Raw genomic sequence first — 23,912 nt, forward strand, 5'->3', positions numbered from 1 at the left:
CGCAGAGGAAGAGGCAGCAGCGACCGAAGCGCGGTGCCTCGGGAGTCCTCGGCGGGGGCCGGCGCTACGGCTGCCTCCAGGGGCCACAGCTGCGCCGTCTTTTCAGGGGGCGCAGGCATTAGAGGTGACGCGGTGCGGGCACCTGGTGTGGGCACCTGCAGGGCACTGGCAGGGGGTTGGAGGGCTCTGCCTGGCATGGGCAAAGCCACGCCTGGTTTGGTGGGTGTGGAATGGGCCCCCCGGCGAGGAGATGCCGCAGGCTGCAGAGCGCCTAGGGGAGGCCTTTGGGCCCCCTGGATTGCGCCCGTGATTATCTCCCGGGATCTCACAAGAGCCGGGGAGGTGGCCGGTCTCTCCTGCAGCTGCAGACCAGGGCGCGGAAGTGAGGCCGGGGAAGAAGGAATTCCTGCTCTGGGTGAGAGCTGGCCTTCCGTGGAGGCGGGGACGGAGCGCCAGGAAGAAAGGGGCAGGAGCTGGTGGTGCGCCCCCAGCCCTGGCTCCCACCCACTTGTAAGCTCGGGGGCTCGGGGGCCACTCCCAGGGCAGAGTGGACAGAGGGCAGCAGGAGTCCCGGAGTCTCGCCCTCCTATGGGACAGTCTTGACCTCCCCCGGATGGAAGGTCCCGTCCTGTGGTCGGGGGGCGCCCCTCTGAAGACCGGAGCGTAGGCAGGCTCCCGGCGGGCAGTGCCCCCAAGGGCGACTGTCCCTGCCCTTCCGCCCTGGCAGGATCCTGGTCGGATCACCCGTGCAGGGGGCGGGGAGGAAGCGTTTGGGGAAGCGGCTTGTTCCCCTGTGCTGAGAGCAGAGATTCTCTTTCCTCTTCCCTGACTCGCAGCCTCTGTGTCTATGTGCGGGCCTTGGGGGGCCCTGGGAAGGGAGGACGGGCTGTGGGGTAGCCTCTGCACCTGTGGGGCGTCCCTCCCACAGACCGTCCCAAGCACAGGCAGGGAGGGGGCAGGGGTGAAAGACCCTCCCCCCCCCATGTCTTGCCTGTCATGGCGCCCGGGTCACTCCTGACGTTCTGTTGGTATCCAGGACCCGGCCTTGGGTGCCTCATCTCTGGCTTGTCTGGTGCGTCCCTGGACAGTCCTTGGTCTCTTTGGCCCAACTTGAGTCTGGTCCCTGGGCCAGTTTCCCAGCTCGGAGGGGACAAGAGCCAGGCTGGGTCATACCCAGGGATGCTCAGAGATCTTCCAGGTCACAGCCAGGGATGACCTCGGAGACCTTCTGGGTCGCACTAGTGATGCTCAGGACCTCCTGGGTTATACCCAGTGGTGCTGGGGAGACGGTGCCAGTGACTGAACTGGGGTCTGTGTCCTGCAATGCTTACACCTGACTTTCTCCTGCACTTTCTTCCAACCCAGTGTGCGTGAACTCGCGACACACACACACACACACACACACACACACACACACACTCTGCTGGCTTTGTCACTAAACTTGGCTGTAGGTTTCTGTGCTCGGACTAAGGGTGGGATGAGAGCCACAGACGACCTTGAGGGCAGCGTTTTGTTCCCCATCACCAGGCGGACAAGGGACCAGAGGCCTGGCCTCGTGGAGCCGGTGTCCAGGGGGCGGCTATGGGGGTGAGGTTATGGGTGGGGACCAACTGGGATCATTGGGGTCAGGCTTGGGGGACCGACCTGAATCCTGAGGGCAGAGTCAGGAGGACTAAGCAGAGTCCTGGGGGACAAGGTTAGGAGGAATGGTCGGGTCCTGGGGTGGAGGTCAGGGGACTGAGCAGGCCAATGGGGACCCTGGCTGTGTCCAGCTCTGAAGGCGGCACATGGGTAGGTAACAGTATCCTGGTGGTGGGGGTGGGGGCAGGGTGAAAGGAGGGTTATGCGGGCTCGGCTTCAGGCCCTGGGGGCCTGGGAGAGATGAGACGGTGTGTGTGTGTGTGTGTGTGTGTGTGTGTGTGTGTGTGTGTGTGTGTGGAGCATTGAGGAGCGTCTGGCCAAGATGGGGCAGCCCCCGTTGAGGGGAATCAAGACCGGGGGGGACAGAGTTGGAAAAGGGGTGAGATGAGGAGTGGGTGGGAAGACAGGATTGTGTAGAGTGGGAGGCCTAAGGGGTGCAGGGCATTAAGGTGAGGAGGGCTGTGAGGTCTGAGGGAAGAGCCCAGAGTCCTGTTTCTGAGTGTAGGGGGTGTAGGGGAGTCCTGAGTATCCCTGGGGGTGACCCAGGAGTTTCTGAGTGTCCCTGGGGGTGACCCGGAAGGTTCTGGGCATCCCTGCGTGTGACCCGGGAGGTCCTCCGGCACTGCTGGCCCCTGAGTGGTGCCTCATGCCCAGGCCAGAACAGGGACCCCCTGCCCAGCTGGCAGAGATCTCCTGGGACTGGTCCCCAAGCCCCCAGGCCTCCCCACTGGGACACTCAGTCTCGAGGGCACTGTAGTTCCTGGGGTCATGGGCACTGTGGGCATCCTGATGGCAGCCGCCTGGGCGCCTCCGGGTGACAGAGGCTGCATGGGGCATGAGCGCAGAGGCCCGGCCCTTGCCCAGGGACCCACCATTCCTGCCTGCCAGGGCCATCTCCAAGGAGGTGCTCCATGTGTCCAGGTTGGCTGCAGTGCAGGGGTCAAGGGGACGCGTCGCCCAGACCAGTCTGTGTTCTCCCTGCCCTACCTCGGAGAGCCTGTTCCAACCTGCCTGCTCCCGGTCCCTGTGCTCCCATCCCTGTGCTCCGATCCCCCTTCTTCTCATCCCCGTGCTTCTAGCCCCCGTGCTCCTGGCCTGTGCTCCCAGCTCCTGTGCTCCTGGCCCCCGTGCTCCCAGCTCCTGTGCTCCCGGCCCCCGCTCTCCCAGTCTCCGGGCTTCTGGTCTCCGTGCTCCCAGCTCTCATGTTCCTAGCCTGCCTGCTCCCAGCCCCTGTGCTCCCTCCCTGCCTGCTCCCATTCTCCCGGCCCCCCACCTCTGGGCCTGCCTGCCGTCCCGGGGGCCTTGACTCTGCTGCTGTCCTGACCCTGAGAGCAGGAAGTTCTAGGTGGGCACCGGCAGGTGGACTTGCCCTGTGGAGTGAGGAAGGTCAGGCATCCCAGCTGCCCCTCCTCCTGCTGTTGGGTCCAGCACCCCGGGACGGGGGAGGAGACCGCGTGGACCTGGAGGCGGGTTCCATCCCTCTCCCAGGGCGTCAATCTGACCTGCAGCCCCAGGGAGGGCCGTGCATGGAGGCAGCTGCTGCACTGACCCCAGTCCTGCCGTGGACATCAGTGGACATCAGACAAACAGTCAAGAGCCGCTGACACTGCACAGGGCGTGTGGCGAGGCCGTGGGGCCCAGGGGCTGCCATCTGTTCCCTGTCCTGCCACGTGGGCCTGAGGTCTTTGCCACAGCCCTGCACCCCTCAGGGGCCACTCAGAGTGGGCGCCCGGAGTGGGGGCGCCTGACACCCGGAAGGAGTAGGGGAGCACTGTGGGAGGGAGCATCAGCAGCGCAAAGGCAGTGCCCAGCAGAGGTGTCCAGTGGCCAGGCTCCTGCTAGGGGTGAGGTGCCACCTCGGCCATCTGAGCCCCAAGCAGGGCCGAGAGGGTGGGCTGGCCCGGGCCTCCCCGGCTGCCGGCTGGCAGGGTCGGACTGCGTGGAGCTGGGCCAGGCTGGCCTGCGGGCCGGGAGGACCACACGCCCGGCTCTGGCCGGCAGGGTGGGCAGAGGCCCGGGGGCCGGCACAACGGGCATCTTTCTCTTGCTCTGTGCCCATGCTCTGTCCCCCAGCCAGCCTCCCCAGCCTGTGCCTCCTGCCCGGCACTCCCAGGGCGTCCCTGGGGCCCGGCCCAGCCCCGTCTGCCGGATCCTGCCACAGAGAACTGCTTCATTGAAGGCCGCCCTGTGCCCATGGAAATAACTGGAGTCCTCTGTATTTAATTTGGCTCCGCCGAGAAGATTTTTGGCTCTGGGTGTGTGTATGTGTGCGCGCGTGCATGCGTGTGTGTGTGTGTGTGTGTGTGTGTGTGTGTGTGTGTTCTAGAGGGCCCTTCCCAGGGAGCAGGGTGAACTGGCCTTTAGAAGCAACAGGCCGAGGAAATGGCTGATCAGCAGCCCGGCAGGGGTGAGGTGTGGCGGCTCCAGTGATGTCATAGCGAGGGAAGCAGGTGGCTGGGAGCAGGTAAGCCATGGGCAGAGCGGGAGGAGATGCGGTCGGGTCTGCTTTGAGCCCCGGGGGGCTGCCCCTCCTCCCCGCTCCGGCCAGGGCTCACTGCCCCAGACTGTTCAGCCGAGCGAGCAGCGTGGGGACCGTCTTGCACCGGGGCTTCCGGGGTGGCCGGCAGAGTCCTCACCGAGTCCCATACTCTGGCGGGAAGGCGGCAGGGAAGCAAGGGGCGGTGACCCGGTGACCCATTGCCCAGAACTAGTGGAACCAGGGGAGCCGCAGCGGGTCCGAGCTGCAGCTCTCCAGGGTGCGTGCTCCTGTGGCCACTGGCCAGCACCCTGTACCCAGACTGGATGCTGCAACAGGAGTGGGCATCCCGGGACCCCGCCGGCCTTGGAGTCAGCATCCGTCGTCCCTGACAGTTTCTTAGGCAGCCTGGAGGCCGTGTGGTGACACCCACGGTTGCTGGGGGCTGGCGCGCCTTTTCAAGTTAGGGTCCCGTGAAGATCCTGTCCCCCGCCCCCCCCCCCCCGCCCTGGAACCCGGCTGCGGCCGAGCGGAAGGAAGGCCACGCGTTCCCACCGGCCCTGTGCACGCTGGAATCCGCTGAACTCTGCCCCCGGGGATGTGGCTTTCTAAATCAGGTTCCTTGGGAACCACGGATCCCGGCGCCCTCTGTGCACACGCTCCGGACTTCTCGCGCCAGCGCCTTTGCAGATGTGGGCACCCCGGATAGCAGGAAGGTGACGGCAGGCCAGGAGTAACCGGATGCTGGCGGCAGTAAGGAGGGATGGAGGCGGTGGCTCCTGGCGGGCCTCTGATGGACGAGGCTGCCCACTGGGGCGGGGTGGTGGGGGGAATCATCCACATCATCCACAGGGCACACACACGCCATGGCCTGATTGATTCTCAGCTGCCCCCTCTCCAGCCCCAGAAATCCGCAGTCTGGATTTTCCTCTCAGATCTCTAGATATTAAAATGCGGGGGCTTTGCTCCAATTTCAAAAGCAAAGCCCAAAACAACCTGGTCTTGGCCAGAGGGTGGCGGTCTGAGCCCTGTGCTGTGTTGGGGGCCTTGTAGGACCCCTGGGCCTGAGACCTCCTGCATCCCCGAGAACAGATTATCCCCAAGAACAGCGGGGTGGGCAACCAGCCCGGTCTCTGGGCACCCAGGCCTCCCATCCAGCTGCCGAGAGATGTGCCGTCCCCTGGCCTCGATGGCCCCCGGGGAGCAGGAAGGCGTGTCCCAGGCCAGGCTGTCGGATCCGCATCCAGGCTGCCTCCTCCTGCGTGTACTCTGGTCCCAGGACGCAGGGTGCCATCCCCAGGCAGGCCAGGCCTGATAGTGACGTCTCTATCGCAGGCCTCGCCCGCAGACACCCTGGCTGGGTCTGATTGCCGGGTGTTTGTCTCTGCCCCCCGCCAGCGCCTCCCAGGCTCCGCGCTGCCAGCTGGCTCCTGCCCAGGTGCCCGTGTGCTCGCCAGCCTGTGTCGGAGCCTGCGCTCCCCCCTGCCGCCTGCAGCCCCGCCAGCACCGGCCCAGCCCACAGACCTCTGGGAGAGGCCGGGGAGGGAGCCCTGGCGCGGGGGGCCATGGGGGGGGGGGGGCACACGGGTGCTGTGGCTTCGGGGCGCAAGACCTGGGAGTGTGTCTGCCCCCAGGAACCCTTCCCGGCCAGCTGCAGGGTTGAGTGAGGCTCAGGGGCGACCCCCGTCCGGGGCTCGGGGTCCCCGGGGCTGAGCTCCGTGCCCTCCGCACCAGCCAGATTGCAGCCCGTGAGCCTGCCCCTGGCCTTTGGATCGAGAGGGGGCCCGGAGGAAGCCCAGCGAGGCCCGGGCGAGGGTGGCAGCGCCAGGGCATGGGAGAAAGAGACGGCAGGAGACGGACTCGGGACTTAAGCGGCTGAGGGTGTGCTCGGCCCCACGCACACAGCCTCAGGTCCCGTGTCCCCAGAGAAGGAGGGAACGAGGAACGGCACTGCCGGGTCTGTGTGGGCTGCATTCACTCATTCATCCACTCATGCACCGTTCACTCCCTCTCATCCGGACACTTGCTCCCCGCTCACTCATTCACCCACTCATTCTGTCTGTCTTTGTGCGCAAACCATGCCCCGTGGTGCCGAGCGGCCTCCGTCTCTGATCCCGAAGGACGAGGAGCTGGTCGGCCGCCCGGGTTGACGCTAACCCGAGAGACAGGCGTGGAGGCCACTGCAGGGGAGGCGAGGCCGCTCGCACGGTCTGAGGCCTGAGAGCGCCGCGTGCTCGGGACTGGAGGCGTGGCCGGCAGCACCCCGTTTCCTTCCCTCCCGCCAGGGGAGACCCCCTAACCCGGCTGGCCGGCACTGAGGCCCCCTCAGACCCACCCTAGTCGCCGGGTCCCGGTTCTCAGGGCTGACCTCTGACCCTCCATGTCACCAGAACCCCGAATTCCCACTGCAGGGCTCACCCTCATACTGTAGCTGCTTTAATGGGAGCAGCTCACCACGGAGCAGCAGGCGGGGCCAGCCCAGCTCCCCAGAGAGACAGACAGACAGATGGACAGAGAGACAGATGCTCAGATGGCCCGGAAACATCCCTAAAACACACCCCAACACAGCGTGGAGCCCCCTGACTGCCCCCTCCCTGCACTCAGAGATGCCTGAGTTGAGGCGGCAGGTACCAGCCCCCGGGGTGTGGGGGGGAGAGTCCTCCCTAGAATGATCTGGGAGGCCCCAAGTCTTCTCCCGCATATAGCCTGGAAATCCTTAGATGTCCAGGCCTGTCCCGAGGAAGGCCCAAGTGGCCATCTTCCCGGGAGCGGGAGGGGGTGAGTGAGCCATCCAGGGGGCCTTGTCACCTCAAGAGCAAGCTGGGGTCAAACCAAGGCCGACTTGGGGAGCCTGAGGCCTGCCTCAGTCCTCCCTGGGCTGTACCCGGCGCAGGACTGAGCCCAGAGCCCCTTCAAACCCCTATTCTCCTTGTCCGCTCCTTCCAAGGGGACCCCCGAGTAGAACAACATCTACTCCTGGAGGGCCCCCAGTGCATGGGTACTGGAGGGCGGGCATGCACCCCTGGGAGAAGGCCGGGGCTGTCTGACTGACCCCCACCCCCACTCCGGGCCTGCCCTGCCCGGGAGCGATAAGACCTGGCCCCGTGCCACTCCCGGTGGCGGCAGCTTTATCACTAATTACCCGGCACCGAGACCTCCAGAAGTGCCTTTCGGGCCGCAGGAAAACACAGAGCCCGAACAATGAGCCGTTCAGAGGGGCGGCTATTTTTAGAGCTTTGCTTACCGAACCAGCGTTCAGCGTTTCCTCACTGTCAGCTGTGGCCTGCGAGATGGGCAGGCTGGTGGCACTGGGCCAAAGGCTCCCTGGAAAAGGTGTGTGTGTGCACGGTACCCGGGAGCCTGTGCGCCCCATCCTGCGCCCTCACTTGTTTCCTTGTGATGTCACCTGCGAGTTCAGTGGTCTGACGTGGACGACAGACAGGGCCTGTGTGAGGGCTGGGGTCCTCCCGGCTCCTGGCTGTGCCCGACGCCCACATCCAAGCCTGTTCCCCGCCTGCTCGTGGGGGTGAGCCCGCCACACAGCACCCCGGGCTCAGGATGGGTGATGGCAGCGCCCTTCCTGGGCCAGTGCCAGGCCAGAGGGACACAGATCCTCACCCTGTGCCCTCAGCACAATGGCCAAGGGCCCCTCTGGCCCTCGGAGGTGCTGGCTCCAGCTGCCTCTCTGTCTGTCTGTCTGTTCACTTGTCTCTCTGTCCATCTTTTTCTCTGTCTGCCTCTATCTCTGCATGTCTCTGTCAGACCAGGGCTATACACTCACTCACAGACCACCCTGGGCACCCAGTGGCAGCCCCTAGCCTGGTCTGCAGGGTGCTCAGCACCACAGGGTCGCTGTGCCCACCAGGTGCTAGGGGCGGTGGCCCCGGGCCTGGGGAGGAAGCTGCCAGGCAGAGCCCAGGTGGGTGGTGGAGGCGTCACCCACACATGGACAGGGAGGGGTCAGTAGGCCGGGAGAGGAGTCTCGATGACCTTTGAACAGAAACTGAAGGAGGGTGAGTGCCAGGTGGCCACGGGGACAGCAGGTGCCAAGGACCCAGTTCCAGAGGACCAGCCGAGAGCTAGAACGGGACGCAGGGGCAGCAGGTGCCAAGGGTCTGGGGACGCGGGGACAGCAGGTGCCCAGGGTCCAGATCGGGAGGACCAGCTGGGAGGACGGGACATGGGCTCCACCCCAGGGAGCGGGAACCCAGGAGGAGGCTCAGGGAGGGTCCGGGCTACAGTGTTGGAGAAGGGGAGGGCGTGTGTGGGAGCCTGAAGGGGAGCAGCGCCCACTGCCCGGTGTCTGGGAGCGTCACCTCCTCTGGGAGGGACCTTCGGAGCGTCGGTGTGAGCAGCGGAGGCTCCACAGCGAGGCCGGGACGGGGACCTGGGCTTGGGCGGCACTGCTGGGAGAGGCGGTGCCCAGGCAGGTGGCTGTGGGCGACCTGGTTCCCTTGGGGTGTCTGTCTCGCTCCACGAGGGCTCAGTTGGGAACGGGGACCCTCACCTTCCTCAGACCCCCATCAACACCGGGCGCTGGGGGTGGGGGTCATGTATGTGAGAGTGTGTAGCAGAAGAATGGTGTGGTGTGTGTGTGTGTGTAGGTGAGTGTGTGAGTATATATGAGTGTTGAGTACATAAGAGTGTGAGCTGTGTATGAGTGTGTGTAAGGGTGGGGTGTGTGTGGTGAGGTTGTCTGTGAGTGTAGGTTTGTGTGAGAGCATGTGTAGTGAGAATCTGTCAGAGAGTGCTCGTGTGAGAGTGTGCGGAGTGAGAGTCTGTCAGAGGGTGTGTGAGAGTGTGTGGAGTGAGAGTGTTTGTGAGAAAGTGTGTCTGTGTGGGAGTGTATGTGTATGGTTAGTGTCTGTGAGTGTGTTTGCATGAGTGTGTACATAGTGTCTGTGAGAGTGTTTGAGTGTGTGTGAAGCTGTTTGTGTGAGTGTATGAGAGTGAGAGTGTGTAGGAGAGAGTATGTGTGTGTGTGTGTAGTGTCTGTGAGAGTATTTTGTGAGTGTGTGTGATCCTGTTTGTGTGAGTTCTGTGTCGTGAGAGTGTCTGTGAGAGTGTGTTTGTGTATATGTAGTGAGTGTGAGAGTACGTGTGTGAGAGTATACGTGTAACCAGTGAGTGTTGAGTGTGTGAGAGAGCGGGAGAGACCGAGGCAAGCAGCTCTCCCCTGACCCAACCCCCCACCGCACTCCAAGCTCCCGGGCTCTGCCACACCCGAGGGAAGAGATGCGGGGGGCACAGATTCCATATGTTTCTGGGTTGCCCCAGAACCAGACCTGTCCTTGGAAGCTCTGAACCCGTCCTGGGGTTTTCAAGAGGCAGCATTGCCTGAGCACCCGGAGTGCCAAGGCCTCCCTCCGTGGCTCGGTCTCCCCTGGCCCCTCCCCCAGGGGCTGCCTCCTGCCACCCACACCCTCCCCAGGCCCACGCTGAGCGGCCGCTCCCCTCCTCGTTGTGGGTGATGGGCCCAGGGGCGTGGGTGCCTGCAGAGCCCCCGTGGGACCAGGTGTGGGGCACGGTGCGGTTCTGGTCAGGGCTGAGTGTCTGTGCGGGGCCCTGGGCAGCCTTCACCCTGGCCTTGCCAGGCACCCTGGGTATTTCCCAGGCTGCACCTGCAGCCTCCAGTGTGCCCGGGTGGCGCGGCGTGGACGCACATCTCAGCCACACTGGCCCCTTGCATGAGTGACCTTGGTCCAGTGACAGCTCCGGCTCCCCGGCACAGGGGACAGTGGCGGGCTCCTTCCTCATTCTCTCAGGTGACGAGGAAGTGGCCACCTGGCAGATGCTCTGAGTAGCTGCCATCACAGAAGCCCCTGTGTGTTCATGCATGTGTTCATGCACGCACGTGTGTGTACGCGTGTGTTGCATGCATGTGTGTGCACATATGCATGTGTGTGCGTGTGTGTGCGTGTGTGTGCACGCATGTACACATATGCACGCACATGTGTGTGACGAAGGCGGCTCATTAGAGGCCCAATAAGAACAAACCGAGTTCCTTAAAGCTTACAGCACCGCCAGCCGTGTAGACCGAGCCGCCAAGGGGCCGCCCCTGCTCCCCCGGGCCCTGTTCCTCTGCCCAGACCCGCGTCTGACTAACGGTCTTCCAGAGAACAGGCCCCTTGACCCCACAGCCATAATTAGAGGCATCTCTGGCCCGGGCGAGAGACCAGGGCCCCCGGCCTGACTCACCGCCTGGCCAGAGTTGGGACGTGGCGTCTGGGCCGTGGGGTGGGACTCCGGCCTTCCCCCACCCCCACCCAGGGCCTTGTCTGCCTTGGGGAGGGGCCCTGCAGGCCGAGAGGTGGCTGGTGCCCAGTGAGAGAGAGAGTGACCGGCAGTAGTTAGACGCATGGGCTTCCTGGCCTGCTGCTGCCCCTCTGGGGAGAGTGCGCGCTCAGCCTTGTAAGCGGGTGACCCTGTCTGCACTGACACCTGCTCCCTGCTCCGCCATATGGGCACGGGGTGGGGGGAGGGCGGCTGGGCTCGGGCCAGGCTGTCGGCCGAGCAGCGCCCGCTCATATGGGCTGCCCTGCAGGCTGCATTAGAACCCAGGGGGCGGGGGGTGGGCAGCAGAACTGCTCTCGGGCCAGCCAGGCTAGGGGTGTCTCAGTGGCGGGCGGGTGGACACTGTGTGCCCGTGCTCGTGACCACCATGTTGGCACATCCCCGGCAGCCCAACACACCTCAGCGGCACCTGACCGCACTCGTGGCCCGGACCGAGGTCTCGTTTCATGGCCATTCATTTGTCTCAGCCAGGCCCCTGGTGACCATATCTCCCAGCGGAAACAGTGACCCTGGGAAGTGCTATCAGCTTACAGTGGGTCCTGGAGCACGCCGGGGAGAGCAGGTCAGCCCCTCCAATGGAACTCTGCGGACGTGGCAGAGTCCAGCCTGGACCCGTCCGCTCCCTGGTTACGTCTAACCCCAGGAGTCGTGCGAGCACGTGTTCCGAGCCTGTGAGCCCTGGCTGGGAGTCGAGGCGGGGGAGAAGGGCAAAGAAGTGGGGTGGGGACCCCGCTGGGCCACAGGCTCAGGGCGGAGACCACGGGGCCGGGGCCGGGGTCTGCACCCCACTCAGGGCGGAGGCCACATGGGCAGGGCAGGGTCTGCACCCCACTTAGGTCAGGGGCCACGTGAGTGGGGTGGGGGTCTACACCCCACTCAGGGCAGAGGCCACGTGGGCGGGGTGGGGGTCTGCATCCCACTTGGGTGGGGCTGTCTGGAGGGAGTGTCTCATGTCCCTCAGCACCCTGGACAGACGCTGGGGGCCGCTGAGCCTGAGTCAGGAAGGGGGAGGCCCGTCGGACCCCCCCGAAGTCAGTGCCGGGTGCTTCTGGAAGGAACATCTGGACGGGTCAGGCGGGCGGCCATGGCGCCGGCTGGAAACTGCTGCTCCGGCTCTCTGGGAAAATGCCGCAGCCCTGCCCCGAGTGCACAGGCTCGGCTCCAGACGTGCTCTCTGCGGCCGGGGGCCGGGCCAGAGCCAGGGCGCGTGCGCAGCGCACAACCCGCGGCTTCCACACTGACACACGTGGTCCCCCATACGGGGGGTGGGGGGGGGTCCCAGCAGTGCCGCATCCGCAGCCCCCAGCCCCCAGCCCCCTGCACACCGCTTGGGAGGTCCAGAAGGCTCCCACGTTCCCAGTTGGCCAGGAAAGACTCTCTGTGTCTCTCTTCACTTTGGTCTTCCGGCCACGCCCCACAGTGCTCAGGCCTCACTCCGGACTGCACTCAGGGATCACTCCTGGTGGGGCTCGGGGACTGAACCTGGGCTGGTTGTGTGCAAGGCAGGTGCCCTCCCCGCAGTGCTCTCGCTCCCCTGCCGGTTTCTGATTGGCCCCATCAGGAAGCAATGCCCTTGGCCGATCTCTGCTCTTTCTGCTTGCTGCCGTGGCAGGTGGCAGACGGCCCGGACACCCTTTCTCTGTGCGGACTGTTGAGCTTGGTTTGATTTGGGGTCTGGAAGGGCCGACCCCTGCACTCGGGCACCGTTCACGTTGGCTCCCAGCAGTTGGTGATGGATGGAATGTGGGGGGCCAGTGTTGACACCCGGATCCTGCCTGCATCACTTTGGTGATGGGCAAAGTTCTGAGCTGGTTTGAGCGCGTTACCCGACGATGGGGGGTGGGGGGTGGCACGCAACAGACCTGGGGGTATGTTCCCACATCCTTCCCGGGTGCTGGGGCAAGAGGGGGCATCAGGAAGAGACACCCACAAACTCGCCCGTCTAGAAGGTGTGGGAGGGCGACGGGGAGAGAGCTGGGTGCTCCCTGATGCCGGCTGAGCCGGGCCTGCATGGACCTCCCAGGCAGCCTCGCCGGGCCTGGGGCGGGAGGCTCCGTCTGGACTGGCTTCCGGCCAGCGGCTCTGACGCGAAGGGGACAGTAAGGGGACTGTTGGGGTCGGGCGGTGGCCGGGGCCAACCCTGGTTCCGGAGGGGTGTCCCCGCCAGCAGTCCCGGCCCAGGGCTCCCCACACAGGCCCTCTGTTGCCGGAGACCCCGGGCTGTCCGCGGGCTCAGAGCCAGCCAGTGGGGGCTTCACACTGACGCACCCTGTGAGCTGGAGCCCGACCCTGGCTCCGGGCGGAATCGCATTCCTGGGGTCCGCCGCCCCGCTCCACACACCTCTTGGGGTCCCTCCCCTGCCCGCACTCAGTGCCCTCACTGTCCTGAGCCCCCCCTCCTCCTGAGAGGGAACAGTCCGTCCTGTAAGGAACAGGCGGAGTCGTGAAGCAGGATGAGGACTTGGGCCTCAGGCTGGAGAATGCAAAAAAGCGTTGCCACCGGCTGGGCAGCTGGGCGGAAGGACAGCCACAGCCGGGCCAGCCCAGGCCCTCCCCAGAGGCCTCCGCCCGCCCTTTTTACTTTTACTTTTACTTTTTTCTTTATTCAATCATTTGCTGAGTGTTTATTGAGCACCTCCTATGTGCCAGACAGCATGCTGGGTGTGAAAGTCCAGAGACGCCTGGACCGGCGCCCTGCCCCGAGCACGCACGGCCACTGACGCAGGACACCAGTGGGAACTGTGGGATTGGTGTGAAGGGGCGTGGCGCAAATGCCCACAGGAGTGGCAGCTTCTGCGGCAACCACTCTAGGGGTCCCTCTCCTGCAGGCGCAAAACTTTGGGGGGGGGGCTGAGGCCAGTGAGGCGGAGGGAACCCGGGAGCCAGATGGCGTCAGCCTCACCCCGATCGCCTCGCTGCCCAGGAACCTTAAACAAGTGGTTCCTCCCAGGGCCTTGTACAGAAAAGGGGGCCGAGGCCCCGAGCTGGCCACCCCCAGGGGCTCGTGCCTGACCCCCTGCCCTCAGCCTGACTCAGTGCTCCATTCCCCAGCCCACACCCTGTGGCCCTCATGTCGCCTTTCGAGGCCCTGTCCCCAAGCGCGGCCCCTCTGAGGGCTCCCCATGGGCTCCCAGGCTGGCACGCGGGGGGCTTGCACCCCACCCCGGGACGCAATGCCCAGGGCCCTGGCCAGTGGCAGCTGTTCACATAGGCAGAAATGCAGGCATCTGGCAGACGGCTTGGGTGTTCCCAGGGACTCCGCACCCACCAGAAGCCGGACCTTTGGGTGCCAGGCGTGTGCTCCATCCAGCTCCCGTCCCAGCAGGGAGGTGGGAACAAGGAAGGGGAGGTGACAGTCCCTCCTGCTCACCCTCAGTGACCCTGGCAGGACCCCAGCCTCTGTCATCCCTGAGCTGCGGCCCCTGGTGGTGGTTGGGGGTGGTGGGAGTGACCCCATACCAGGTGGCCAGCAGGGGTCACAGCAGGACCCCCAAGCAGCCATGAGCGTGGAGCACAGCTGGGCTGGGGGCAGGAAGGGGGGGCTGTGGGGTCCACCCTTGGTTCAGCGCCAGCCCCCACGTGCTCACGGGAACTCTCTCTCTCTCTGTCCCCAGCGTCGAGGGCGAAGGCCCCAGCAGCGACACCGGCACGTCCCTGGACAGCCCCTCGGCCTACCACCAGGGTCCGCTCGCACCCGGCTCCAGCCTGAGCCCCGACCACTACGAGCACGCGGCCGTGGGCGCCTATGGGCTGTACCCGGGGCCGCCGGGCCAGCAGCGCGTGCGGAGGCCCAAGCTGCAGCACTCGACGTCCATCCTGCGCAAGCAGGCCGAGGAGGAGGCCATCAAGCGCTCGCGCTCGCTGTCCGAGAGCTATGAGCTCTCCTCCGACCTGCAGGACAAGCAGGTGGGCAGGGCCGGCCCCCGGGCGGGTGGGCGGGCGCACCGGGGCCCTGTGTCTGCGGCAGGCCCGCCACCTCCCTCCTCCCCCCTCCCCGTCTCTCAGCCCTCCGCCCCACGGCTTTAGGGGGCTCCCATCCACCACTCAGGACCCCCAGCCCCGCTCCCCAGCACCCCCGAGCCAAGCCGGAGGCAGCTGCGAGAGGAGAAGGTCAGTCAGCACAGAAATAGCTCAGGCCCCAGGAGGAAGCTCGCGCCGGCCAGCGCTGAGGCCACGTTGCTTATTATAACTCGGCATGACGGCCCCGCGCGCCCGCGGGCACGCGCACTGCCTCCCTGCGCCGGCCCCCCCTCCCGCCCCCGCCACCTCCCCAGGACCCCCCTGGGACCAGCAGGGGCCAAGCCGTGCTGTGAGCTTTCTCAGTCCAGCCCCTCGGGCCGGGGGCAGCTCAGCCCTGAGCCACGTTAGTGGTGAGCCTTGGCGAGACGGGGCAGAAGGTTCCAGGCCTCCAGGAGCCCTGGGTCAGCCTGTCTGTGCAGCGTTTTGGCTCCTGGCTGCAGCCTCTTGGGGGCACAGCCCGGGTGTCCCCTCCCTGCCCCTGCCCGTGGCTGCCCTGCTCAGACATCATCCCTCTGGGGGGCCCAGTCTCTTCATCCCTGACTCTGGGCGTGAGGCCGAGGGGCACGTGTCCACGGCAGGCCAAGATGGCCTCAGCCCTGAGTGGATCAGACCCATGTAGACAGACAGCATCTGCCTCAGGTCGCAGGGTAGACTGAGGGCGGGCAGGACCGACAGACTCATGGCGCCAGCTCTGATGGCCAGTCCAGGGCGTCCCGTTCACAGCCGGGGGCCTGCTCCATGCCCAGATACCTGCGGGGTGCTGGGACATCTCAGCCGCCCGGGCCGAGGTTAGCCAGGAGGACGGCTGGATTTGAGAATGCCACACTGCAGGTTGCTGCCCCCGAGCTGGTGGGTTTCACACACACCAGAGTGTGGTTGGGGGGGCCAGTCTGCAGTGGGAGAAAGAAGGGCTGAAAGGCCTCCCTGGAGACCGTGAACCAGAGTGGGGAGACAGAGTAGGGTGGTGAGGAAGAGGAGGGGGCGTGGAGGGAAGAGTTTATGGCAAGTGCAAAGGCCCTGAGGCAGCAGCAGGACGGAAAGAATTCAGAGCAGGACCAGACAGTGTATAGAGCAGGGCTGGACAGAGCAGGGCAGGAGGTAGTCCCCAGAACCCGGGCCAGCACCATGTCTTCCACTCAGCTTCCTGGCAGACGGAGCACAGATGGCCCTGCCGGGTGAAAGGGTGCCCGTTCCCCAAGGAGTCTGGCTGGCACAAAGTCCCCACAGATCACGAAGCCTCGGGGAATGGGCACTTTCCCTCTGAGCCTCTGGAAGGTTCCAGCAGGGAGAGGGCTGAGCAGTTGCTTTCTGGAAGGCTCCAGGCTGCCCCTGGAACTGCGAAGGGCCCCTTCAGGGTGCTGTGGGGGTTCCAGGGGACCCAGCTCCACCAGCGCCCCCAGTTGGCCAGGCGTCCCTGTGGGTGCACATCCCCACAGCAGGGCCCAGGGGGGCGGGGGGCCCCCTCTTTCCCGTGCAGACAGGGCGCAGCCCAGAGGAAGGGCCACTGAGCCTGCAGGTGGGGCCCCCAGGTGTCACTGGCCGTGCAGAAGGGACAGACAGGATTCGGGGGAGATGCTCGCCCCAACTACAAGGGTTCAGGGAGGAGGCACCCCCCCCACCGCCCCAGGGTCACGCCTGTTGCAGAGCTCCATGTTGGGGGGGGTGGCCTACAGTGGCAGAGACCCTCCGTCCTGCTCAGGAAGGCCAGCCCCCGCCTCGGCAGGAAGGAGAGAAGGACCTTCTGGAGCACAGCCTGGGCCCCTTCTCGGCCCCCAGGCGCCGCCTGGCATAACCCCGAGAACCGAGACCGGCTCTGGGAGGGGAAGTGAGCTCATTCGCTTGGACCGAGTTCAGTAACTTCGGGGCGAGCGAGAAAACAGAACCCGCCCTGGTGCTCCGGGCAGCCACGCTGTCACCCACACCCCTGCTCCCCGCGCCCTCCCGGTCCTCCGCACCCACAGGCTTGGGGGCCCCGTGGAGCTGACCACCCTCGCTTCTCAGAGAGGGGAGGCCTGGCCCCTGACCCGGGAAGACACCCCGCCCCGCTGCCTGCACATCAGCCCCCGCCACCACTCACTCATGCACTCACACACTCATGCACACACACTCATGCACAAGCACACACTCATGCGCACACACTCACACTCATACACACACACTCATCCACAAGCACACACTCATGCGCACACACATTCATACACAAGCACACACTCGCATACTCACACACACAAGCACACACATACCCTCACACAATGCACACGCACACACTCATGCACACACACTCGTACAAGCACACTCACACTCACACTCGTATCCTCTGACATACACTCATGGATATGCTTATGCACATACTTTCACATACTCGTACACACACATGCTCTTATGCACACACATACACACATGCACATTCACATGCTCATACACAATACACACACTCATGCCTAAACATAGGTACACGTTCGTACACACTCAAACGTACACACGCAGACAGATGTACACACACGCTCACATACCCATGCATACTTACACACATGCACACAGACACATTCGCTCACACTCATGCAAACACTCTCATGCACACACATCCACGTGTGCATGTGTGGAGACCCACAGGGGACTTGGAGACGGGGGGCCGGAGACATCTGAGGGTTCCCCGGCCCCGCCCTGTGTGGGGTTCCGGACTCACCAGGTGGGCCCACTTCCAGTCTGGAGGCCTCCAGGTTTTGGTTAGGGCTTCCCTGGGCCTCAGTTTCCCTTTCAGTATAGTGGGGGGCGTGGCACCCCCCAGAAACTATAAAGCTTGCAGAAATGCGGTGGGGAGTGTCAAAGCCCCAGGTGCCTCTGTGCTCACTCCGAGCCAGACCCTCCACCCCCCCGATGCTCCGACCTGAGTGCTCGCTGACCCCCGTCGCAGGGCCCAGAGCTGCCTGTTTCACAGGTGGCCAGACAATTGGGCAGTCACATGGCAGTCAGATGATGCCAGCCACTCCAGACGGCCAAACTCTGGGGCCTCCCGGAAGTTCAGGGGCACGCCCCAGGGAGAACTCAGGGCCTGAGCCAGGCAAGGCTGGAGAGCCAGCCAGCACCCAGGGCTCAGCTCTCAGTGCCCAGTACTCAGCACTCGTCCCAGCTGTGCGCAGGGCCCTCCAGCTCGGGTTGGGGCGCCAGGACTCCAAGTTGGTGCTGACTCCTGGGTGGCGGCAAAATGCAGGACCCTGTGAGGGCCAGGCGGGCTCGCCTCGCACTCACTGCTTCTCCACCCTGGACCCCGGGTCTGGTGTCCCACCAGCCTGCCCCGGTCAGGGGCCTTGGGGAGCGTTTGATCTGGCCTCGGGGTGCCGAGGGCCCCCACAGATCCCACCACAGCGCAGGGCCGGGGGCCCCGAGCCCCAGTGACGCCGGCTGCCGCCCCGCAGGTGGAGATGCTAGAACGGAAGTATGGGGGACGCCTGGTGAGCCGCCATGCCGCCCGCACCATCCAGACGGCCTTCCGCCAGTACCAGATGAACAAGAACTTCGAGCGCCTGCGCAGCTCCATGTCCGAGAACCGCATGTCGCGCCGCATCGTGCTGTCCAACATGAGGATGCAGTTCTCCTTCGAGGGGCCCGAGAAGGTGCACAGCTCCTACTTTGAGGGCAAGCAGCTCTCCGTGACCGACGACGGCGGCCCCCCGCTGGGGGCGCTGGTGCCGCCCGAGTGCGGGGACCTGGGCGAGCCCCCCGCCCTGCCCTCGCCCGCCCCGGCCGGCGGCGGCGACTTCACCGACGCCATCACCGAGCTGGAGGACGCCTTCTCGCGGCAGGTGAAGTCGCTGGCCGAGTCCATCGACGACGCCCTCAACTGCCGCAGCCTGCACGCCGAGGAGGCCGGGGCGGCCCCCGACGCCGAGCCCCCGCCGGCCCTGCACGGCGTGGACCCGCGCCGGCTGGACGAGATGACGGCCTCCTACAGCGACGTCACCCTGTACATCGACGAGGAGGAGCTGTCGCCGCCCCTGCCCCCAGCCCAGGCCACCCACCCGCACCGGCCGGGCAGCGCCGAGGCCGACCTGCGGCTGCGGGCCGGGGGCGCTGTCCAGGACTACTGGGCGCTGGCCCGCAAGGACAAGGGAGACGTGGACGCGAGCTGCCGGAGCACGCCGTCGCTGGAACGGCCGGAGCAGAGGTGCCGGCGAGCCGAGCACCTCCCGCTGCTCACCATCGAGCCGCCCAGCGACAGCTCCGTGGACCTCAGCGACCGCTCGGACCGCGGCTCGCTCAAGAGGCCGGGCGCCTACGAGCGCGGCCCCGGCGGGCCGCAGGGCAGCCCCAAGCACGGTGCCGCCCCCAAGGGCCTGGCCCGGGAGGAGCCCGAGCTGCGGGCCCGGCCCCCGCGGCCCCTGGACGGCCACCTGGCCATCAACGGCTCGGCCAACAGGCAGAGCAAGTCCGAGTCGGACTACTCGGACGGGGACAACGACAGCATCAACAGCACCTCCAACTCCAACGACACCATCAACTGCAGCTCCGAGTCCTCGTCCCGCGACAGCCTGCGGGAGCAGACGCTGAGCAAGCAGACCTACCACAAGGAGACGCGCAACAGCTGGGACTCGCCCGCCTTCAGCAACGACGTCATCCGCAAGCGCCACTACCGCATCGGCCTCAACCTCTTCAACAAGTGAGTGGCCGGAGGAGGAGGAGGAGGAGGGTGCCGCCCCAGGGCCTTTGCACTTGCTGCCTAAGCCCCTCCATCCCTCTGCGTTGCAAGGACAGAGGGTTAGAGCCTGGTCCGGCCGCTCACAGCCTGGGCCGGGGCAGGATGAGGGGGTCCCCTGGGACACAGCAGTGGGGGGGAGGGCGCTATAGTGTGTGTGTGGGGTCCCTTCCCCAGTTCCAGGTAGAACAGCAGGCGGCAAGCTGGCCCTGGGTATGCGGGTGTTAGTGGATGTTTGTGCAGTGCCCAGGCATCAAATCCCGGATTCCATGTTGCACAGCAAATGTCCCTGCCGCTAAGCCCCCTCCCAGACCCCCAAGAATTGGCTTCCGCCCCCATGAGGCAAGAGGGCTGGGACAGGGCTTTCTGGCGGGCTAGAGCAATAGCACAGCGGGGAGGGAGTTTGCCTCGCACACAGCCGACCCAGGTTCGATTCCCAGCATCCCATATGGTCCCCTGAGCACCGCCAGGAGTAATTCCTGCGTGCAGAGCCAGGAGGAACCCCCATGCATCTCCAGGTGTGACCCAAAAAGAAGAAAACAAAAAAAACGGGGCCCTCTGGCAGATGCAGCCGGAGGCAGAGCCTGGCAAGGAGGAGGCGAGCCCACTTCAGCCGGAAGCTCTGGGGCTGTGTGAGTTCCCAGGGCCCCCTGGGAGCTGAGTCCGGTGAGGGGCTGTTACGAACCCCTCGGGGAAAGGGGCTGGGCGGGGCCTGTCCCGGAGGCTCTGAGGAGGGCGGCGGTATTTAAAGCAGACTATTATTAGAACAGTGGAAATAGCCGGTGCAGGAGGAGGCGGCTGCCAGCCTGCAAGGGGGCAGCGGGCGGGCTCCTGCAAAGCCGAGATTGAGTCTCGCAGTGCTGCCTCCAGGCGGTCCCCGGGATGTGGGGTCACTGGGTGCAGGTGTGGTGCCGGGGCCTGCCCGGCAGCTCAGACACCCCCCCCCCCGCATCTCCCCCCCCACACACACACATACACACCCCTCTCCTGACTGGGTGCACTTGGGAGGCAGCCTGTGTAGTCGGGAGCCTGGGCTGGGGTCGGAGGAAAAAAGGCCCTGTCCCAGGGGTGGCAGAGGCTGGCGGGGGGGGGGGGGGGCGGCGGGGGCTCCCTGGTCCGAGGGTGGGTGCCCCTGCAGAGCAGCTCAGTGCCCGCCACAGGGACGGAAGCTGCCCCTCAGGCACGGTCCCTGCTGGCCAGTGTCTGCCCCCACAGGGTCCCCAGCAGCTTCTGTCCTGGTCCCCCACTGTGCTCCCCCCTCCTGCTCCTGGAACCCCGCTGACCTTCTGGTTATGCTTAGATGGGGTGGGGGGGGTCAGCCCCCAGCCTGCTTGCTGCCTCTGGGGGCCTGGAGCTCATGGGCACACACCGGACTCTGTGTCTCCAGGGAAGGTGGCCTGAGAGGCCCCCCGCCCCCGACTTCCTTCCCACTGCAGCTGCCCTGAGTCCCAACATCCACACACTGGGCAGCACCTCATAAGTGCCCAGGGGTCAGGCCAGTCCTCTTTTTTTTATTTTATTTTTTATTTATTTCTTTCTTTATTTTTGCTTTTTGGATCTCACCCAGCAATACTCAGGGGTTACTCCTGGTTCTGCACTCAGGAATTACTCCTGGTGGTGCTCAGGGGACCATATGGGATGCTGGGAATTGAACCCGGAAGCCTTCCCCGCTATGCTTTCGCTCCGCCCCAGGTGGGTCCTCTTGGTGGTGGGCTCTGTGCTGGCCTAGGGGTGGAGAGAGCCCGACCTGGCTTCTCTTCTCTCGGAGGCCCGTCACATTCTGTTACGGCCCTTGCCGCTCAGGCTCCTCCTTTCTACGTTGCCGATGTAGTTTGTGATGACCAAGTATTTCTTGTTTCATTTTGTTCTGGGGCCACACCCCCCGAGATGCTCAGGAATGACTTCTGGCAGCCTCAGGACCCTGTGGGATGCCGGGGATCAAACCTGGGTCAGCCATGTGTGCGGCAAACGCCCTCCCCCCTCCCCGCTGTCCTGTAGTTCAGCCCTTGATTACAAAGTATTTCTCTGTCTCCTTTCTCCCTTCCCTGCACTCCCTCCCTGCCTCCTTTCCCATACAACTCACCAGCTGTGTAGTTCAGTGGTTTTTGTTTTTCTCATTGGAGCCGGGGGTTGGCCCATCCCCAGCAGTGCTCAGGCCTTACTCCTGGCTCTGTGCTCAGGGATCGCTCCTGGGGCTCAGGGGACCCTGTTTAGTGCCCGGATCCAACTGGGGTCGGTGTGTGCAAGGCAAAGGCCCTCTCTGCTTGTTTGCTCGACTCTCCTTAAATCATCAGCGTTTGGTTTTTGTTTTGTTTCATTTTGAATGACTGACTTTTCACGCTTATTTCAAACGGTTCTGCCCTGGGGCAGGAAGTGACCCCTCAGTCCTGTGGGAGGTGAGTGCCCACTGGAGGCCCTGGGCCTGGGCCTCAGTTTAGCAGCAGCACCAGCCGCAGCTGTGCCAGCCAGGTGGCCACGTACCACACGTTGGACCCCGTCCCCCCCCAGTGACCGGAAGTCCTGTCGGTTCCTGCGTGCGTGTGGAGTGTGAATTGCGCTCAGAGACGAGTCCCCCCCCCCGCACCCCGCACTGAGCCCGGGGTGGCACCAAGCCAGGCTACCCGGAACCCCCTCGCTCAGGGTCCTGCCGGGCCCTCAAGGCGGCTCGAGGAAGACAAAGCTCTAAGGAAGCCCCGCGGGGGGAGAGGGGGCAGGAAGGGGACACGCCTGAGGCCCGGGCTGGACAGGCATCCCTCGATAAACAGATGTTCCTCAAACATCTGTCCTTTGAGGCTCCACAGCCACACGTGGCGCCCAGCCCTGAGAGCCAAGAGTGTCCAGTGGACAGAGGCGGGGGGTTGTCCGCCCTGGCTCAGCCCCCCCCCGCCAGCGAGCAATGTGCCTGGGACCCGCCCTGGGAGATGCCCGCGGCTGTGGCCAGGGGCACTGCTGCTCCAGACTGGGGAGGGGGCTTCATAGCCGCGGGCTACCAGGGGCTCTGGGGGGGGTGAGGGGGGAGCCAGGGCTGGTCAGCATGCGTGGGAGCTGGCCGCCTCTGCCCTGCTTGCCTATGTGCAAGACTGGCAATGCCCCCTCCCTCGCCCCTGGGCATTCTGATGCCAGGGACCTGGGTGGCACTCAGCAGGTGGCCAGGCGGAGCGCACGCCTGCCACCGGCTTCCTGAGCCAGGCCACCAATGGAAATGGGGCCTCTGGACCCCAGGCAGAGCCAGGTCAGCCCCAACACCCCCCTCACTTGGCCCACCCATTGCCTGCTTCACAGGGAAGGTGCTCATGTCCCCCTGGGGCTCCTGCCCTCACACAGGGGTGACCACCCCCGCCACCCTGCCAGGGGCCCTCCCTGGCACAAGGTGCTTCCTGGTCTGCAGTGAGTCTAGAGGGGGCCGAGGACCGCCCCTCCCGCGCCATGCCCTGTCCGAGCCATCCCCGGGGGCCTGGGCTCTGCACCATGGGCCTTCTCCCGTGCTGGCAGCCACCTGCCCCCCCCCCCCCCCCCAACCTGTCCCCAGTCCTGACCGCCCTGGCAGGCGGAGGTGCCTCTGGCCAGCAGGGGGCAGGCTGTGGCCAGCGTCTCCACAGAGTGAAGGGGCTGAGCCATCAAGGTGCCCTTGGCAGGACCCCATGTCCTGGAGCCCAGACTGAGTCCCCCTAGGGGGTGGCCACCTATGCTGATGTGTCCTGGCTAGGAAACTCAGGGGGACGCCCTGGCTTTCATGCTGGGGACTGTAGCGGGAGGTCAGGGACCGGCCAGCCTAGATGTGTCAGGTGTGTGATGGCGATTGCCTGGAGCTGGGCTGGCCCTGCGTCCCCCCATCATGGCCACCGAGGGCCTCCGTGCTTGTGCCAGGCAGCCTGAGCTCCTGAGAGGCCAGAGCCGGGGTGCCTGATAATTTCCCGAGAGGCCAGAGCCAGGGTGCTGGGTGAGCTCCCTGCTGTCTAAGTGCCGCACCCGGCTAGGAAGGTCCACGCAACTACCCTGGGCACCCTCAGTGGGACTGGGAGGTCTGGGCGCTCTCTGGGCCCACCTGGGGCACAGCGGCATAGAGGGAGGCTATGAGTCCAGGGCCAGTGGTGGGGAGGCCGCTCTCATCCCGTCCCAGCTCCTGGGCTGGGAGGGTGCCACGCCGCCCTGGCCTCCCCACCAATCCACTCACGGAGTCACCTGCCAGGATGGGGCCTCTGGGCGGTCACTCGCAAGGGCCACCCCTGACTCTGGCCCCGGTGGACACAGCCAGCCAGGCAGCACCAGGCTTTGCCTCAGTTTTCTCCCAGGGACCAGGGCCAGTGGTTTCAGGCACCCGACTCAGCCAAAGCGAGGGACTGCGGGCAGTAGGATGCCACCTGCCCATCCCGCTGTCATGGCCTTGGGGACCACTCGGGGGCACCCAGACCCTCCCGGGACAGGGTCCGAGCCCACGCCGGGTTCCCCATCCTCCTGCGCCGGTGCAGGCGGCGGGTCTGACGTGCCTCTGTGCCTGCAGGAAGCCTGAGAAGGGCATCCAGTACCTCATTGAGCGCGGCTTCGTGCCCGACACGCCCGTGGGGGTCGCCCACTTCCTGCTGCAGCGCAAGGGCCTCAGCCGGCAGATGATCGGCGAGTTCCTGGGCAACCGGCAGAAGCAGTTCAACCGGGACGTGCTCGAGTGAGTGCAGGGTGGGCCGACCCCTGACCTCTGCCCCTGGCAGCCCCACCCCTGACCTCTGCCCCTGGCAGCCCCCCCCCAACTCTCTCTCCTTCCTCCTGCTCAGAGACAAACAGACACACATC

The 23,912-nt window shown here is 65.3% G+C and overlaps 1 protein-coding gene across 7 annotated transcripts in view; it reads left to right on the top strand.

Moving 5' to 3' along the window:
- The window catches only part of IQSEC1 (IQ motif and Sec7 domain ArfGEF 1), a 125,151-nt gene that overhangs the window by 84,461 nt on the left and 16,778 nt on the right, over positions 1 to 23,912 (top strand). For all 7 annotated transcript variants that reach the window (XM_056129719.1, XM_056129717.1, XM_056129716.1 and 4 more), the window contains 3 exons: positions 14,026 to 14,317; positions 17,848 to 19,088; positions 23,626 to 23,787. In XM_056129719.1, the coding sequence (XP_055985694.1) occupies positions 14,026 to 14,317; positions 17,848 to 19,088; positions 23,626 to 23,787 (1,695 nt within the window). The remainder of the gene's footprint in view (positions 1 to 14,025; positions 14,318 to 17,847; positions 19,089 to 23,625; positions 23,788 to 23,912) is intronic.

The sequence above is a fragment of the Sorex fumeus genome, unplaced genomic scaffold, assembly GCF_029834395.1.
Source record: "Sorex fumeus unplaced genomic scaffold, SorFum_2.1 ptg000072l, whole genome shotgun sequence".
NCBI lineage: Eukaryota > Metazoa > Chordata > Mammalia > Eulipotyphla > Soricidae > Sorex > Sorex fumeus.